A 20,181-nucleotide genomic window follows, 5' to 3' on the forward strand; every position below is an offset into this window, starting at 1 on the left:
GTCTAATTTAACTGGTAAGTTCAGTCCTTTTTTAACTCTTTCATGTCAAAACACATTGTTAGAATTGAAGTTGCTGAATTAAATTCAGGATTTACATTCTTTGGCCTATTACGGAGAGAAAATAGCTGCAGCTAAACCAGCACATTCAATCAGTTAAATGCAAGGTAGAATATGTAATTTTCTACGGCTAGGTGTCTCTTAATCACTCAGTCAAAACAATAACATGGGATTGTGTGTGATTTTTTTTTTTTTTTTTTTTTTTGTTTGCAATAATTTTTGACAGATAATGTATTTGTTTTATTCATAGTACATTTAGTGACGTACATTGCCTTGCCAAAAAAAGTCCTCCTCTGGATTTTACTCACTAAATAGCTAAAACAAATTATTTATCTCTAACTGATGCACAGAGTACCCTCTCATTTCTTTAACAACCATCCGTTTGATAGAGAACATAAAGACTGTTTCAATGGATAAAGGTGATGTGGTCTGATGAGTCCAGATTGACCCTGTTCCAGAGTGATGGATGCATCAGTGTGGGAAGAGAGACATGTGTGAGTGCAAGCCTATGATCTGGGGTTGGTTCAGTTGGTCAAGTCTAGTTTCAGCAACTAATAGAAATTAATATTGTGACATTACATAATATTATCAAACACATACAAGCAACAGAGAATTCATGCCACAATCACAGCTATTGGTGATCCAAGGAAATATGTGGGATTTATGATTCGCCAGCCTGTGTACATTGTCATGCCATTTCACTATAATCAAACAGCTGCAAACACCACTGGCTAACATAATATCAAACCTAACTATCACTAGATGAGTTTGATTCAGATAAGCTGATGAGTGAGGATTGTTTGCTCTGCACTGGTTGCATACTGTTGCAAACTACACTGATAGTGAAATATATCAGTATACTTTAGTTTAGCCCTGAATTTCATGCATTGGAAAATCACATGCAGTGTTCAGTGTTTTCCATGGTTCCTCATAATGAGCATATTAAACAGCTGCCACCAAACTGAATACAGTTATGGACAGAATTATAAATTTTTCTGAATTTCCACATTGTTGGATACATTTGATGTAATGTAGTTAGACAAAATGCCACCCAGGGTTGGTTGTTATATTTACATCTAGTAATGTTAAACCTTTAAAAATGTAATGAATATGCATACCTTAGTTTTTCCCATTGCCCAGTTCTCCAACTTGGCTTTCTCCAGTATTGCTGCACATGTTTCTGGAGTCACAGCAGGTTCCTCATGAGCATGGAAAGCCAAGATGTAATACCTGTAACAAACAGTGTAATCAGTGTGACTGTAATAGGAGTGACAGTGTATCTTCTGCATCCTTTACATTACATTATCTATTACACCCAGTGTGAAGTCAGACCCTGCTGACCTTTTTATAAAGTTAGCAAACAGAATGCGGTGAGAGTAGCCCTGTCGTCTGATCTTGGCGGTCTCCAGAACCCCGGTGTACCGTAGCTGAACCAGAACCTTCTCCCGGTCAAACTTGTTGGCTTGGCGGTCATTATTAGGTTTGATACAGCGCACAAAGTGTGGCTGCCCTGCCACCATCTTGGACAACAGGTCCATCAGTGAGTACTAGGAAAAGCACAAGAGGCAACATTTGAATTAAGGCAGTAAAACTAAAGAAAAGTTACCTTAAAATGCTGACTTTCATAATAACATCTGCATTGTCTTACTCTGAAGTAGGAGGCCACAGTTTGTGTTCTCATGTTGGTGGTTTCTCTTGGATGGTAAGGAGTATCTCCACGTTCAGACTGAAGAAACATTAATACGGTCAAAAAACAAAATAATTAATCATCACTGTAAATTTAAACTACTGTCTACTTATTAAAGATTTTACATGAAACTTGCTAACTTGATGGGTACATGTGGAACAAAAATGCATGAACACAAGAACTAAAGCCGTGGTCTAAAATAACACCTGTAGATATATATTAAAAAAAAAAATGCACACATACACTATTGTATTAAAAATACATATAGAACACTATTGTATTAAACATACAATAGTTATCTTCCATCACATTACATCTTCTAAAAACATTTTAGTGTCTTTAGAAGAATCACCAATCACCGTTTGAATTTGTACTTTGTCATCAAGCGGCACATCAAGCAAGCATTTTTTTTCAGGTGCAACCATTATTCCGATGAAGGCTGCAAGAGATGCATACATGCACAAAAACAAGTGCCAAATAGTAAGAACTTTCTGCAAAAATACAATTTCCTTAAAAAATGTTATTAGTATAAGATGCTATGATGAACAACCCATCCATGTACAGAATATATGACAGTATGAGTATCTACAAGTCAAATGTACATTCATGCGCATCTGTTACACTCTATATGCTTAGCACTAACACATGAGGGGAAACCCCACTACTTTCACAACCAGACATCAGCCGAACACTGTTTGTAGCATCTAAATGCTCATTGTGGAGCAGAGCCTTTGATGAGGTTTTTCCTAAAATATGCAGATGAATGGAAATAGATTCAGGAACTCATCAAACACAGTTCATCTAAATGTAGGTACTGTCGATTGCTATTAGGTGAGTGTGTTGCCTCAGGCTTTACATTTAGCAGCATTGTGACTGCATCCTGCCACAATCTGAACTAATTTGCTGAAGTAATTCACTGAATGAAGATGTTACACTCTGCATCTAAGAAATGAAAAATACATTTATGATATGCTTTGAGTTATAGATTTAAAGTTTTGATACTTTTTGAGCAATTTTGAAGGGGTTTGATATGTTTAATTCAATAAAATGATTTCCTACAATGCCACAAACAGTCAGATCCTTTGCAGCAGGGGTGTCCAATCCTGGTCCTCGAGGGCCGGTATCCTAATGTTTTAGATGTATCCCTCTTCCAACACACCTGATTCAAATGATAAGCCTATCCTCAAGCTCTGTGGAAGCTGATAACGACTGTGTGCTGGAAGAGGGAAACATCTAAAACATGCAGGATGCCGGCCCTTGAGGACCAAGATTGGACACCCTGCTTTACAGAAATGGATTATGATAGGGCCAACATTTACATAATACAAGCAACTAATGGAGGACTATGAAATGATGTGGATCTTGTATCTGGCACTCTCATGATAGGCATGAAATTAATGTGCAAAACTACACAGAAAAGTAAGTCATAAGTGCACCAACAACGACAAAACTACAAATGAGTGAGGGGGTCTGCAAAGGTAAAGTATACTCTAGCACAACTGTTTGGAAATGTGTATTTACCTCACACACAGAAAAAGAACTGTACAAAGTTAGCACTCCCATCTTTTAGGATAGAAATGCAGAAAAACAGAGGAAGGCAAATAAAGACAGAAAAAGAGGATGTTGTAATCACAGTTGGCTCAGAGAGAATTAATTAAAACCACAAAATCTTAGAGGGAAATTACAATTCAAGAGCAGCTTTGGTAGTTAGTGTAAAACTGGGAAACAAAAGCTTGGACAAGTATTCAGGGGAAGTTCTCAGTAGAAGAGATAATACAATGATATTGCTGATAGTGGTGTAAATACCTTGGCGAAGGTGACGGTGCGTGTCGTGGTCCGCGGGCTGCGCAATGTGTTTATGCCTTTACCCTTGGTGTGGGCAAGGTTGCCTGTGAAATAAACAAAGGGAACAGAGTCTGTTAGCAAACTGCCCAAAGTGACAAGAGAGACTTAGTCACATAGACACTGAGCATGTTTGTGTCTTTGAAGAGGTTATGAATAGTATTTCTACTTTTTATTAAACAATGACCTAAAATTATCCTTCTGAAGTTCTGCCAAAGACATCATTATATTGGACTGTAGAGATATGAATATAGTCACAAAGATGGGCCTGGGGATTTATATGATCACTAGAGGGAGTAGAGAGACCATTGACCTAAGCACCTGAAAGTGACGAAATGGGACGAGAACCGCTATGAAACAACAAGAGTGAAAGTGAAACATGATAAAAGCTAAAAGCAACTGTTTTTTCATGACGGACGCAGCTCTAAATGAAAAGAATGGAGTTTGAGGATGCACTCCCAGCATTTCAGGTGAATCTGACTATGAGGCTTATGAAGGTATGAAGTTTTTGTATGAGTTTATTATCTCTGCTAAGTTGGTTTTTGTTGATCCACGTTGATTCCGACTAAACCGTGACAGTTCTGACCTTGTTTGTTGGGTTCCAAACAGATCTTAGTTCAGCAGTTGACAATACACACCGTACAGAAAACGGAGGTGATTTGTGGTTTTACTGTGGCTGTTTTCCATCGAAAAACAGAGATAAGCTAACAGAGCTATAATGTAAACTATCAGCTGATGCAGTATGTGAAGATTATAAACACAGTGTTATTCTGACTGTCATAAGAAGCGACAATAAGTTTTAGTTTGAAGAAAACTTGATGGTACCATGATACAGATGTGTGTAAAATAAGCTTTATACTTAAATCAGTGAGTGATACAGTCTGTGGACACATAGGGTTGATTCATTGGTGGTTTTGGTCCGAAGTGTGTTCTGGTATGTGATTTACCCTGCTGTTTGGAACACCCCTTTAATATGAAAGCTGAATTGTTTAAGCTATTTTTTTTTTTTTTTTTTTTGGACATGTGGGAATTGATACCTGTCACCTTATTTCAAAATTAACCCTTTCAGTGTGAAAGTCATAATATTCGACAAGCAACATAATTGAATCAAACAGACAGCTTTTTGAAATCTTGATATCAAAATTGAATATTGGAAAAAAAAAGAAAAAAATCAGGCACTGAAAGGGTTAATATCTTTTTGATGTGTTATTATTTCTCAATTAAATCAGTAGAAACTATTTCACATTCTCACCAAACACTAAAACATGATGCAGGAGCTTTTAGGCTATTTTAAACACTGATTATGTGATTACAGGCTTTGTTGGTTTGGTAAACTTAAACTGCCAAGACCAGCTTATACTGAAACCTGGCAGTTCAGGGGGGAAGACTTTGCCAAAATGGGTAACAATAGCTGTTGTTTTGCTTGAAAAAGTTTATATTACAAACGCAATTAAGGGTTTGTAATAAACAAATTTCCGCTTAGTCCCCACACACATTTTGTAAATACTTACATTATGTTTTATTCATCCCAGGAAATAGAGCCGACGTTCTTACCTGTTTTGGTGAGGGGGTGAGTGACAAGTTTGCGAATGAGCTCGTTCTCAGATGACCGGAGTAGAAGGACGATGTCGGCAGGCAGTGTGTCTGTCTTAGCCAAGAAACCAGTAGCGTTGTACATAACCTAACAGAGTTTTATAGTGAAGGAAAAACATGAGTGAATGCAGGTTCACTTTAAAATGAAAGACACACAGTGTATAATCAAATATAAATGGATGAGGCAGCTTATATGTATATGTATTGTATATGTGCATATATTTGTATCTATAGTATAGGTATATGTGTATGATATGTTAATATGATATGTATATGTTTAGGTGATCTGTATGTTTTGTGTAGGTATATGTCTATGTGTATGTGTATTGGTATGTATATGTATAGGTATATGTGTATGTATATGTTAATATATATGTTTAGGTGTATCGTATGTATGTGTAGTATGTGTATGTATATGTTTAGGCATATGTGTATGTATATGTCTATGTTTAGGTATATCTGTATGTATCTGTATGTGTAGGTCTATGTATATGTGTATGTATACGTTTACTATGGCAATATATATATTGTTTTGTTTTGTGTTTTTTTGTTTTGTTTTGTTACCTTTCCTGCATAGTGGTGAATACCAAAGCCAAGGTCAACTCTCTTTGGCCTCCAGAAGCTCTTGGCCTTGAGGTTATCTTCAAATTTCTCTAAAATATCCAATGACACTGTTAATATTCTCATCAACACTCAAAACTATGGAGGTTTAATAAATTATACTGGTACTATGAGAAAATCAGTCCTGTGATTTATGATGTTTTCAGACAATGAATGAGAATAAGGACCATGTTCAGTCCTTCGTTACCAGATATTCAGTTCAGTTCTTTCCAGTGGTGTTTTATCCTTCATGCTTGGTCAGTATTTCCAGCAAATGAAAGATATTCTCCCGAAAACATTGGGATGACCTACAGGGTCTGGTCGGTGGCCTGTGGGAAGCGGCTCTCTTCATCCAGCAGCGACAGCATCCCCATGGGCTTCTGCAGAAACAGGTCCAGGAGGGGCCGGTTGTCTTCATACTCAATCATTCGAGCGTCACCTCTTCATTTAGGTACTCATCCTGTATGAAAATGAGACACAGTGAAACACCACTTTGGCTGAATGGAAGTCAGGGTTGCCCTGAGTAATTTTTTTTTTAATATAAGTCACAAGAAGAAGAAATTTCGGCAATAATTTCCTTTTTTTTTTTACAGTCTATTTGCATCACTTTATGCTACTATTTTGAAGAACCACATCAAAAGAAATGCATGTTACTGAAAGCATATACATATTGAATAGTTTATATATGAGCAAGAATAAATACATTTGTGCTGAGGTAACAGACTCATTTTTTCCCCTTCCACACTAAAAATGCATACCACTAGATTCAATGCTAAGTATTTATTTATCTTATTTGCTAGTCGCGCTTTTCCATTGACCCTCAAATTGCATGACTTTGACTAAAAATTTACATAATGACAAATGTCAACAAACAATTCACCAAAACTCTCGTTTTTTGATTAAAAGTTTTTGCGCTGGCGAGAGGTGGTTTTCTGGGCGTAGCACAAATGGTATATCACACACAACTGCAATGGAAAGACCTTTTCTGCAACTAGAGTCAGGTGAATAAAAAAACAAAAACGGATGTTGACGGATGTTACAACAAACAGAAGAAGAGTTTTAAAAGAAACATGGACTCTAGGAAACAACATAATTTTTTAAATTTAGTACAGGATAGAGGGGTAATATATATAAATAATGATATATCTGTAAATCAACACCATATTTACATTCATTGCCATGTTTATTCTCATGTCATCTCATAATAAATAAAAAATCATTGCATTTGTGATTTAATGGAAAAACCAACATTACGCACTTCTTTTTTTGACATGTATTAAATATTGGTAAGTTTTGCACATATGTCCAATGGAAAAGCGATGACAAATAAATAATAATAATAATAAATAAACAAATCATTGCATTTGTGATTTAATGGAAAAACAGGCTTACATGCTTCTGTTTTTTCGACTTAGTAAAATCGGTAAAGTTTTGCGCAGATGTCCAATGGAAAAGCGACTAATGACAATGCAGTGAAACATAATGGACACATAGAACATGATGTTCTGCACAAAGAGTTTATAGCATTTGGCTAATTCCGAACTCCTGACCCTGCTGGGCTTTACAACTATATTACAGTATAAACAAAGACAATATGAAAAATAGTTTAAGCAAAACAAATAAAACCTATTCCTTTTAGACCAATATTAATGATATCACCATTCCCATGTCCCTGGTCCTGGGTCTTCCAAGTAAATATGTAAAACAGCAGTCGGCAAAAGACTGATAATATTCTAACGTTTGCTGCTAGGAAAAATATTCTTTTGCAGTGGGTCAGTAGTCGCTTTTCCATTGGACATCTGCGCAAAAGTTTACCGATATTTACTAAATGTCAAAAAAACAGAAGTGCATAATGTCAGTTCTTCCATTAAATCACAAATGCAATGATTTGTTATTTATTATTGCAAGATGACACGAGAAGTCATTCCATAAATATGGCGACGAACGTAAATATTGTGTTGATTTACAGATATAGTCATTGTTATTATATTACCGCTCTATCTACTAAATTTAAAAATGATGGGTTTCCTGGTGTGTCCACACATCTGCGACATGTTTCTTCTTCTTCTTCTTCGCTTGTTGTAACATATGTCAACATTCGTTTTTTTTATTCACCTGACTCTAGTTGCAAAAAAAAGTCTTTCCGTTGCAGTTTTGCATGATATACCATTTGCACTACGCCCGAAAAACCACCTCCTGCCAGCGCAAAAACTTTTAATCAGAAAATGAGACTAGTTTTTCCATTAGGTAAATATTTATGCGCAAGTTATATTTGCGCGATTTGAGGGTCAATGGAAAAGCGACTAGTGACAAGACTCCTTTTGTCTGTGGTTGGCACAAATAGAACTGATCCCCTTAGAATATTTTACCAATATTATACATGACAAGTGAAGATCAATACAGAGGGTGGCGTCCATTTTGGACTATATTGGACTGGACCTCTGCTCCACCCTATTAAAAGGACTGCTGTGCTTGAATAGTATTCACTAGTAGTATTCTACTATCTCCTGTATTATTTATGCTTTCATTCCTCATGTACGAGCTGTCGTGCATGTTTTGTTATGTGTCTATTCTTTGAAATAACTATTTGTTCTGTTGAATGAAAAACAAAAATTGCATAAAAAAATGAAAAAAAAGCCCCAAAACAATATCAACATTCATTATATCAGATGCTTCTTGTTGAGACTTTCTTGAAATTCCTTACATGCAAATGTATTAAAATCTCCTGAAACCCAACTCGATCTTTGGGAATGATCTAAGTCGTGTGTATCGAGTTTATGTTGATCTCCCAACCTGACATTTAACACTCATGCTCTTTTCTGTGTCACCACCAGTGTTTTGAAATCCTAAAGCAGACAAAGACAATTGACATCATGAATCACCTCAGGACAAAATTAAAGCGAGAATATGCCAGATTTGTGCGCTAACCAATCACCTTATTAACCGACTCTCAGAGCTACCAGTGTGACTCAGCAACATAACCAGAGTCACACCTCCAAAGGACAAAACGGGAGCAAACAACATCAAATCAGTGTGTTCAATCTAGCATGAAATCCTCACTGTGAAATGAATGAACTACACACCAGGAAATCTGTAGGGGGGAGACAGACTGTTACATACATGTGTGAAAATGTATTAGTGACGAATTGATCTGCTTTTATGTAACGTGTTCTCGTGCATGCATAAAAAACACAGGGGACAACATGCTGCACATATATCTACTTTATCTGTTTAGGTGTAAAGAATTAAAAAAAAAGAAGTAAAATTACGGAAAAATGTTTACATTTACAAAGGTATTTTTTATAAAAAATGTGAATAACCTGAACAAATACGAACAACCTGAAATGTCTGAAGATAAGTAAGTGTAATTTTAACAGTATTCTGCCTGTTACTAAATGTGTGTGTATTTATAGATCCACTGGGATCTGTAAGTTGCAATGTACGTGTGTAAATGATAAATCAAACATAATATTGTCAATATTGCACTTATTTCTCTGAAGAAATTTCAGTTGTTCATGGTTGTTCATGTTATTCACATTTTTTAACCTATAAAGACCCAGTGCTACTTTTGTGTCAGTTCCCAAATGAAAACTTCTCTATATCTAACATTTCTTAATAGATTATCACCATTTATTATAATATTATCCTCTGTCTTTGTATGTTATCACTTTAAATCAGGTATTTTCCTATATTAAATTTACTGATCATATACTGTTAATAAAGATCAGATTAAAGTTGAGGGTTATTATATCAAAAACAGAGAAAACTGTGGAAAAAGCAACTTTTTCAGTAAAATATCATTAACTGAACATAAACCATCGACTGTCATTGATCCAACTCCATGGGTTTTACTGGTGAAATGTGTCGAAGATGACGTGTTTCCACGGTAACTACGGAGCCTCTGAAGTCCAAATGGGTCATATCTGATGACCATGAAAAGATGACAAACTGTATTTGACACCATATTTCCATGTTGATAGACTAATGGATCAACAGGTATTAAACAGTTTATATCAGCAGATGTTTTTGGTCGGTGATGGATGTTTGGGTCTTTATGGGTTAAAGGCGAGTAATAAAAGTAAACGTAATTTTACTTTTTTACTCTAAAACATAGAGGAAAGTTTGGGGTGACATTATTTATATATTATGTTTTATTTTACTGGTCGGGCTCATTTCAGATCATAATGGGCTGAATGTGGCCCCTGAACTAAAATGACTTTAACACCCCTGCTCTTGTCTCTCCTTTATATTTCCATATAATTAACCTGATCTGAAAAAGTAACCAGTGAAACACATTTAATTTCATGTAACGTGTTCTCGTGCAGGCATGAAAAAAACGAAGGGTCAAACACACTGCACATTTATCCGCCACAATCAGCGGATTATTTCAACTCCTGTGATCTTATATTATTGATGCCATAGCTCAGCACAGATCCTTTATGGTCTTATATATATATATATATATATAGAGTCCGGTATAGGACAAATGTATTTCTGGGCTGGGTGCCAACAATACCCAAGAGTGAGTTTAAGTCCAATGCTAACTGTCTCCAACTCCTAATTGACCCTCATTTGGGATGATTTATAGCTCCTCTCCATGGGTGAGACCAAATCATTTAACATTAGCAAACCATTCTGTAAGGCCCCAAGGCAAAACACACCCACGAGAGCACATAAATGGAGAATCACAGGCCTCTTTTTCCCGTAAATAAAGACAGCAGCATATTTTACCCTTGCCATCTCTTTTAAAGTGCGGAGTGACAAATGATGACATGTTATCACCATTTAGATGGAAATGAGGTAGTACCAAGGTGAAAAATGCATACAAAGTGCCTCCCAGGACGTATTCAAGCGTTTCCTAAGCATTCTTTGGATTTCTGCGATAAGTCTTACCTGCTCCCAAGCAAATATGTGCTGGTTGAAGTAAAACTGGATCTGCTCGTTGGCGATGTTGATGCACAGCTGCTCAAAGGAGTTCTTCTTGAAGTTCTCGAAGCCGAAGATGTCCAGGATACCGATGTTTAAGCTCTTGTCGTTCTCTCTGGAGATAAAAAGAATAAACAGTCAGTTCTGTTGACATTTATCATTTAACATCAGATCGTCCAAATCATTTAGATAAAAAAGCAATAACAAGTCACACAATGCTAGTTCCTGACTATAGTAACTTTATTCTTAAAAATATGGTCATGATTTGTATACAGATCGTCACAGATTCCATTGGAGTTTTCAATGCAGTGTGACATGTTCCTTCTAATTATTTGAAGAATCTGTAATTACCATGGGAGCTCTACTTGGGGGGTCCCTCACCTACAGACTAAAAAGACTTCAGTTTCTACAGATGTTTATCAAAATGAACACGTTAGAGTTCTAAGATTTTTGGAATTTTGAGAAAATTGTGCATTTCTTTATCTTCTTTTTTTGTCATTTGCCATAAACAAATACATATGTTCTTAAATTCTAATTAAATTAAATTCAAGGCAAATAAGACTAATTAAATCACAACATCACTTTTAGACCTTTAAATATAATATGCATGACAGTAGAAATACATAAAAAATAACCTAAAATATCCCACAATTACATGAACATCTGGTTCAGTGGCTAAATAACCACACCTTTATTGTATTCTCTCATTTTTTTGGAGCTGTGAGGAAGATTTAAACAGACCAACATTAGAACAGTTTTTTCCTTAACCCATAAAGACCCAGTGCTACTTTTGCGGAATACCTAAATGAACTTTTCCTATTGATTATCACCATTTATTATAAAATTATCCTCTGTATTTGCATTTTTTCAGTGAAAATCATGCATTTTCCTAGATTTAATTCACTGATCATGTAAATGTTTATAAAAAACTCCAATTAAAGTTGAGGCTATTATATCAAAAACAGAAAAAATGAAGAAAATTTGATTTTTTTCAGCAAATATATCAATAACTGAATGTAAAAACGAGCATCCACAACCACTGTCACTGATTCAACTCCATGGGTTTAACTGGTGAATCGATGTTGTAGAAGATGACAGTGTTTCCATGTTTACTACGGAGCCTCTGACCGTCCAAATGGGTCATATCTGATGACCATGAAAAGATGACAAACTGTATTTTACCTGAATTATTCAAACATATTGGTAAGTTTAGTGGTTCAGAAGTCATTAAACATTTCAGATCAGTAGATGGTGTTGGCTGCTAGTGGCTGTTTGGGTCTTTGAGGGTTAATGTAATGAATGTCGGTCTTGCCTGATGTCAACTAGGGCTTCTGTAAGCATTAATTTTACTTCGTTCATCAGGAAAATGTCCAAAATGTAAGATGTAAACATTGTTCTGATCTTAAAACCCAGGATTTCTTAAATAATTATTGCTAATGATGCAGGTAAATATGACAGCGTTCAGATCTGCCCTCTTTGCTTTTTCATGCAATTAATGTCTGAAAAAAGGCAAATTGTTTTCATATAAAACTAAAACTTTGTGTGAGTTGACCTCATGGTTCATCAGGACAGTTAACACAGCACATTTCCTGTTCCTCATCTCACCCTAGGTGGCTGTCAGGACGCAGCAGCGTGTTAATGCGGTTGACAATCCAGCTGAAGAGGCGGCCGTAGAGAGCCTTGCCCATGGCGTCCCTCACCTCCGCCGCCTTTTCCACCGTGTTGGGCCTGACGATCGTCTCCCCCCGGGCCACAACGCAGTGGGAGGTCAGGGCTTCTTGGAGCTCATCTGAGCGGATGCACAGCAGAGACGCCACTGAAGAGACATGAGATGACATAAAGAAACAGGGATGAACTCATGGTTACACATCCAGGAAGCATACGTATATGCAAACATGCTGATTCAGAATAAAAAATAAAACAATCAACAAAGAATAACATAGTCTGATGCTCTAGTCCAGAGGTCTCAAACTCATTTTCTTTCAGGGGCCACATCCAGCCTGATTTGATCTCCAGGCCCAGTAAAATAATAGCATAATAATCTATAAATAATGACAACTTCAAATTGTTGTCTTTGTTTTAGTGCAAAAAAACCCAATTAAATTATGAAAATACTTACTTTTATGAACTATCCAAAAAAAAGATGTGAATAACCTGAAAAAAACTGAAATTTCTTAAGAAAAATAAGTGCAATTTTAACAATATTCTGCCTCAACTTATCATTTATACATGTGCATTAAGGATCCGATCTACAAAGACATTAAACACTCAGTAACAGGCAGAAAATTGTTAAAATTGTGCTTAATTTTCTTTAGACATTTCAGGTTGTTCATATTTGTTCAGGTTATTCATGTTTTATTCTTAAAGGATAGTTTGTAAATGTAAATAATTTCATAATTTAATGTTATTTTTTGCACTAAAACAAAGAGAAAAAAATTGAAGTTGTCATTATTTATAGGCATAATGTAAGATTATTTTTTACATCAAACCGAGAAGAAAATATGGAGTCATTATATTCTGTGGGTTATTATGCTTTTATTTTACTGTAGATCATATTGGTCTATATGTGGAACCTGAGCGAAAATAAACTCTACTGCTTTGACTGTGGAGTTTTTGCATTTTGCTAATTCATCACACGGGTCGGATTGGAACCTTTGGCGGGCTGCATTTGGCCCCCGGGCCGCATGTTTGAGACCCCTGCTCTAGTCCATGGGTGTTAAACATACGGCCCATGTGCCAAAGGGTCCAGTCTGGCTGGTGGTATGAATTTGTGAAATGCAAAAATTAGACTAAAAATATTAACAATCATTTTAGTTCAGAAGTCACATTCAGCCCACTTCCATCCCAAGTAAAATTCTGTATCATAATACTGGAAGGTCTCAGAGCATCTGCACAGTTCTGAGAAAATGAGACACTTTTAACTGGCCAATTTGGTGCATACAGTTGAGGAACAGTTCCATCTCCACATTAAATATCTCAAGGTGATAGGGCTAATATTTTAGACGATATTAGTCATTTTGGAAAACAACTGTCTTATAATCACGTTGCTCAGTTGACCGGAAGCGCAGTACCACACTGCATGATGGGAAATGAAGTTAAAAACAGGAACGACACAATTCCTAGCTTCAGTCCCTAGATATCGGTATTAATATGACCATGGTTCCCCGGGTCAATGTACTAGTAATATCATAATATCCTATAAATACTGACAACCACAAAATTTTTCTCTTTCTTTTGGTGTAAATAAGTAAAACGACAGAAAATCTTTACATTTACAAACTATGTTTTCACAGAAAATGTGAATAACCTGAACAAATATGAATAACTTGAAATGTCTTGAGAGAAGTGCAATTTTAATAATATTCTGCTTGTTACTAAATGTTTTGTGTATTTGTAGATCCACCGTGATCTGTAAGTTGTAATGTACATTTGTAAATGATAAACTGAGCAATAATATTATTAAAATTGCACTTATTTTTTGAAAGAAATTTCAGTTTGTTCATTGTTGTTCATGTTATTCACATTTTTTTAAAGGAGAGTTTGTAAAATGTAAACATAATTTTACGTTTTTCATTCTAAAACATAGAGGAAAGTTTGGAGTTGATATTATTCCTATATTGTAATGCTATTATTTTACTGGTCTGACCCCCTTCAGATCATATTAGGCTGAACGTGGCCTCTGAACTAAAATGACTTTGACATCCCTGCTCTATCTCCATATAATTAACTTCATCCAAAAAGAAGAAGTAACCAGTGAAACACATTTAATTTCCTAAAGCATGGGAGCAAAACCTATTGTGTGAAATCTGTTGAAAGCAAATCCCAATAACAGCCAGTCCAGATAATTCACATCAAAATATTGTTTTCCTATATTTAGCCCCACTCCATCTCAAGCTCTCAACAGAGTTAATGGAGAGCAGCAGAGGATGGAGGCGGGGGAGGGTGGGGGTGCGGCAGATGAAATTCAGAGTCATGCTCGGTTTTACGTCATCGCTGTGTCAGAGCTGTAGCTGGCTTTTCTCTCACCATTATCCAGGACAGAAATGTTGGAGATGTTGCTTTTGTCCGTTTGATGCTCTGAGGCAACTGGAGAAAACTCAATATCCCCGGAGTTGAGGATGGCAGCCAGAGTACTGTAAACACTGCCCAGCTCCTGCAGAAAGACACAAACAGATACAGGATGAAGAAAAGCAAAGGTACATGGTTTCAGAGTGAACAGCAGACCCATGCAAATATATTCAAGTCAAAAAAAAAAAACACAAGGAAAAAGTTTCTAAAAATGTAGTTACTCATTTACATTTACTCATTGTAAAAAGTAGGTCAAGGTTCAAGGTTCAAGGTTCAAGGTGCAAGGTACGTTTATTGTCATTCATTCAATATGAAGAACGAAATCTGCACTCAGATCCCAGCAAAAAGACAAGAAATAGGATAAAAAAAGGTAGTAAAAATATCATAAAAATGCACACATGATGTGTTGTTTCAACTTTAAAAACACGAGTGTTGTTTGAATGAAATATCCTTTGCTGTGTGTGCCTCTGTCAGATTTGTCAGTTAGTTGAACTCTTAGGGTAGGTATTGAATTAAAAATTTAAATGTGTAGATGACAGTTTGGTTGATTCAGATCTGTCCTTTCACCATCATCCGGTGTTGGAATCAAACCCAGGACCTTCTTGTTATGAAGCGACTGTACTTACTGCACCACCATGTCTTCATTACATGCAAGGCATAATCTTCTACCTTTATTTCTAGCTGTTTAAGCCAAAAATGGCTGTGGTTTAATATATTATTTTATGGTCGTTATCTCGTGATAACAAATTAATTAATTTGGTATCTCCAGATAACAAAGTTCGCTATCTCATGATAACAAATTAATTCATTCATTATTTCATAATAGGGAACCATATACAGAACTCAGATGCTAACAGGTACCACATCCTCTACATCACTGCCTTTAACGGCTGCAGCTGACATGTGCTGTACAGAGCAGAACATACATTCAACAACAAGTTACCAGTAAGTTACAGTAACTATGAGTTCTGTTTGTTTGTTTACAGGGTGTTTATGGTTCAAGGAGCAATATGTTAGTCTGAACAGATGAGAGATTGACCAAGTTACCAACTAACATCTATCTAGTTGCTTCAGCAAACATACTGTTAGTTACTTGCTATTGCTCAAGTACCACCATTCCTCAATGTTTCGCTCCTTTAACCCCAGTACATCTCCTGGTGAGCGATGGCAGGGATAGTTCCCTGCCACCCCCTGCTGATGCCCCAGGCGTCCTTTGACCCCCAGCTCCTAACCTTCCTCCTGAGCCACAACCAGAAGCTGCCTTTCTCTGCCTCCGCTGCCAGATCTTTAATGGCTTTTATCGGCTCTGCTCCTGTGCATCCAATGTCACGGAGCAGGGAGAGCTGGCTGTAGTGATGTTTCCACGATTTCCCTTGGGAACTGGAGTTGTCTCCCCAGATTGACCCTCGTGGTCCACTCACTGCTGGGTGAGAGGAGTCCTGGTGCCCTCTCTGATGAGGGAGGTTGAATTTCTCTCCTGCCCTTGCAAACAGGATGGGTGGTCTCGTTGGAGCGGAAGGTCTGTTGTTGGCTTCCTTTCTGCAGGACTCTGCCAACCCTGCCTGCTTCCTCAGCACTAGGTCATGTCGCCACCTGTAGCGGCCTTGGGACAGCACTGTCCTACAGCCTGACATGATATGCTGGAGGCTTGCGTTGATGGTCTTGCAAAGGGGGCAGGTCTCTTCAGTGCTGAACCACTGATGGAGGTTTCGGGAACAAGGAAGGGTGTCATACGTGGATCTGATCAGGAAGCTGAGCCTGGCTTGGGGAGTCTTCCACATGTCAGACCACAACAAGGACCTGTCTGTGATGCACTCCCATGACATCCAGGCTCCTTGCCGACTCTGAGACACTGCCTTGATGCAAAGTCTCTCCTGTTCTGCCCTTGTCACTTCTGCCACCACCATGGCTCTCCGTTGTTCCGTGGAGGCCGTCGACCAGAACAGGGGGGTTTCGCTCCTGCCAAGCACAGCTCAACCCTCCTGGACTCTGCCAACTACCTTGTGGTGTTTCAGCCTGCTGACAGCCACGTCAACTTCTTGCTGGGCTTTCCACTTCCTCCCTGTCTGTATCTGCGCACCAGCTGCTCTCACCAGGTGGTCAGTGGATTCCCTCAGCTCCAGCACCATCGAGACTTCTCCTGCTTGTACCCCAGGCTGATGGATTGCAGTTGCAGTGTGTTCCTGCCAAATAAGACCCCTTTCCTGAGGAACAAACTGCACGATTTGGTGGGTATGACCTTCATCCTTGTCCACCCCACCAGCTCGTCAATTCTCTTCAGCAGTCTTGTTGTACATGCTGCTGTCTGGAGAATGGTGGTGATGTCATCCATATAGTCTCTCACTGGCGGAAGCCTCCAGTTCTGCCTGAAGGTCGCTTTACTCCTTCGACCATATCCCTTGCCCCTATGAGGATGATCTCGAAGATGATCTATGAACAGGATGGGAGAGATCGAGCATCCCAAGGCAATGCCTGCCTCCAGCTGTTGCAACCTGTGGTGTAGTTTCTGACGGGTGCAACAGAGTTAGAAGTCCCCAAAATACTTAGCTACCAGGGTACAAATGCAGACAGGGATGTAGAAGTCCAGGGCATGCTCATTAAGTTGGTGGGGGACTGACCCGTATGCATTGGCGAGGTCCAGCCATACCACATGCAGGTCACTTTTCTCTCTTTTTGCTCTCTGAAACTGCTCCCATATGACTGCTGAGTGTTCCACGCACCCCGGGAAGGCTGGATGCCTGCCTTCTGGCAGCTGGTGTCAGTGTACCCGTTGCTAATGAGGTAGGTGGTCAGCCTCTTTGCCAGGATGGAGAAGAAAATCTTCCCTTCCACATCAGGAGTGCAATGCTCCTGAACTGGCTGATGGTGGTAGAGTTTGCCTCCTTCGGGATAAAGACTGTCACAGCTCTCCACCCTCTGATGGGATGACCTGGTTCTTCCGGGCCACTCTCAGGAGGTTCCACAGATGTTTCAAGACCCCTGGACAGTACTTGTACAGCTTGTACGGTATCCCGTTGGGGCCAGGGGTCAAGGCTGCTCTCGCTTTTCGGACAACCTCTGCCACCTCAGTGAGTCTGGGGAGAGCAGACTCAGCTGTACCACTGTACATTTCCCAGCTGAATATCAATACTTAAGAATACATTGTGCAGTAAATTTAAATGTCAGGGGTGTAAAGGCTTGTTTCCTGCTCTAATAAACCACCTGTTGAGGCTACATTGTACCTCCAGAGGATATGTTTTCAGTGCCTAATGATGTGCATTATTTCAAAGTTTGTGACAATGAATTCATATCATGTAGTGTAATTAAATAACTCCTACTCTAATAAGGTGTATGTGCATATTCTGATCAATCAATCATCAGTATGTGTATTTGTCCCCAATGGGGCAATTGTTGTGCAACAGTGGGAGCACCACACAAGTACACATCCATTGATCAAATAACATAAATACCTAACAGAATAAATATACTAAATCAGTAAGGGTAAAATATAGATAAAAAGTATGGATATAAGCCCAGGATTTCAAAACCAATAAAAAAGGATTATCATATACTCTCAGAAACAGTTAAAATAGATACATAGATATGAAGATGTAGATATAGTTATCTCAAACATCATGCAGCCTGTGATTTTATGTACAACACTATGCAGAATAAGTAGCTGTTCCTCCAGTTCTGCCAAGTGATTACAAGATAAGTGTTATTGACGTGCAGATCCCAGAGGCAATCACTTCTTTGGGCCTCATTAGCCTTCACAATGCCAACAGCTGACTGCCTACATGTGCCTGCAGCTTCATGCTCCGTCACCAGTCACACAACCTCTACACTGACTTGGAAGCTTTTTGCATGTATTTTGGGGGGCTTTGCTGATTACTTAAATCGTCTACATAATTTCAGTTAGTTGAACACCAGGACTGGGCTGCACCAACAAAAATTAATTTAAGATTATGTCTCTTCACAGTTTAACAAATGTAGGAATCCAGTCTTAAAATGAACCAGAGCTCTGCGGTGCAATTAAAAACTAATCTGTGTTTAGGAACTCCAACTTCATGAATAAATGAGTAAAATCATGTGGCGCTGCTGGACCTTGAATAGTAAAAGTAACATTAACCCTCAGCAGCTCTGGGTTTCTTTAAAGGTCCAAGTGTGTACGGTTTAAGGGAAATTAGGAAGATTTAACTGCAAGTAAATGGGACATAATATTCACAGTGATATTTCTGCATGGAAATATGCTGTATATCTGTTACCTCAGAATGAGGTCCTTCATAGCTACAGAGGGAGTACATCACTTCTATGGGCATCAAAACATGTTGCGCTATCATGTTTCTACAGCTGCCTTCCTCTTCTTTTTGTTTCAGAGCAGATGGTATTCAACATAAACTTCACCTTCAGCTTTTTTTTTTTTTTTTTTTTTTTTTTACTTATTTATACAACACCTTTTCATGTAAAACCAAGACCAATACAAGAACATACAAGTCTTGTGCACATAAAATGATAAAACACAAATATTTTTTTTTTTTTTTTTTTTTTGGAAAAAAAAGTGCCAAGGTGTTACTTACTATGTTGCAAAGTTAATATCCCTTCACTAAAGGTACAAAGTCCAGAATAATCACTGACTTTAATGTTGGCTTTTAGAGTTTTTGCCGTCACCCTACAGGGGAGGGGGGATACTCAGCTTGGTGCAATATGCAGCTTCACCACTAAATTTCACTAAATCTTACACACTGAACCTTAAAACCCAAAAAGACCAAAACCATCTACTGATCTAAACTGTTTAATACCTGTTGATCCACTAATCCTATCAATACATGTAAATAATTGGCGCAAAATGCAGTTGGTCATCTTTTCATGGTCATCAAATATGACCCATTTGGATGTTCAGAGGCTCTGTAGTTACCATGGAAACACTGTCATCTTCTACAACATGATTCACCAGTAAAACCCATGGAGTTGGATCAGTGACAGTGGATGGACATACTGGGTTTGTGTTCAGTTAATGATGGATTTTAATGAAAATGTCACTATTTTTTCAGTTTTTTTTTCTGTTTTGATCTAATACTCTTTGACTTTACTCTGAGCTTTTATGAACATCTACATGATCCGTCAATTAAGCATAACAAAATACACAATTTTGACTGGAAGAACTGTAAAATTCAGACGATAATATCATAATAAATGGTGATAAATCACTTAGGAAAGGTAAAATAGTGAGAAAAATTCATTTGGCAACTGCCACAAAAATCACACTGGGTCCTTATGGATTAAAAGTATGTCTTAGAGCAGAGGTGACAAACCCATTTAGATCAGGGCCACATACAGTCCAATATGATATAAAGTGGGCGGACCAGTAAATAATATAAATAATAGGAAAAAAACTTTTGAGCGAAAAAAGCCCATTCCATAATGAAAAT

At 37.8% G+C, this 20,181-nt stretch overlaps 1 protein-coding gene across 1 annotated transcript in view; it reads right to left on the reverse strand.

Annotated features, from left to right (window-relative positions):
• Window positions 1-20,181, reverse strand: part of LOC115410978 (myosin-IIIa-like) — a 205,774-nt gene that overhangs the window by 133,815 nt on the left and 51,778 nt on the right. Inside the window, 12 exon segments of the mRNA XM_030122843.1 lie at window positions 1,176-1,287; window positions 1,399-1,604; window positions 1,706-1,783; window positions 3,266-3,307; window positions 3,551-3,633; window positions 5,141-5,267; window positions 5,744-5,861; window positions 6,092-6,218; window positions 6,221-6,239; window positions 10,673-10,820; window positions 12,311-12,521; window positions 14,732-14,858. Of these exon segments, the coding sequence (XP_029978703.1) occupies window positions 1,176-1,287; window positions 1,399-1,604; window positions 1,706-1,783; window positions 3,266-3,307; window positions 3,551-3,633; window positions 5,141-5,267; window positions 5,744-5,861; window positions 6,092-6,218; window positions 6,221-6,239; window positions 10,673-10,820; window positions 12,311-12,521; window positions 14,732-14,858 (1,398 nt within the window).

The sequence above is a fragment of the Sphaeramia orbicularis genome, chromosome 20 (assembly GCF_902148855.1).
Source record: "Sphaeramia orbicularis chromosome 20, fSphaOr1.1, whole genome shotgun sequence".
Lineage (NCBI taxonomy): Eukaryota > Metazoa > Chordata > Actinopteri > Kurtiformes > Apogonidae > Sphaeramia > Sphaeramia orbicularis.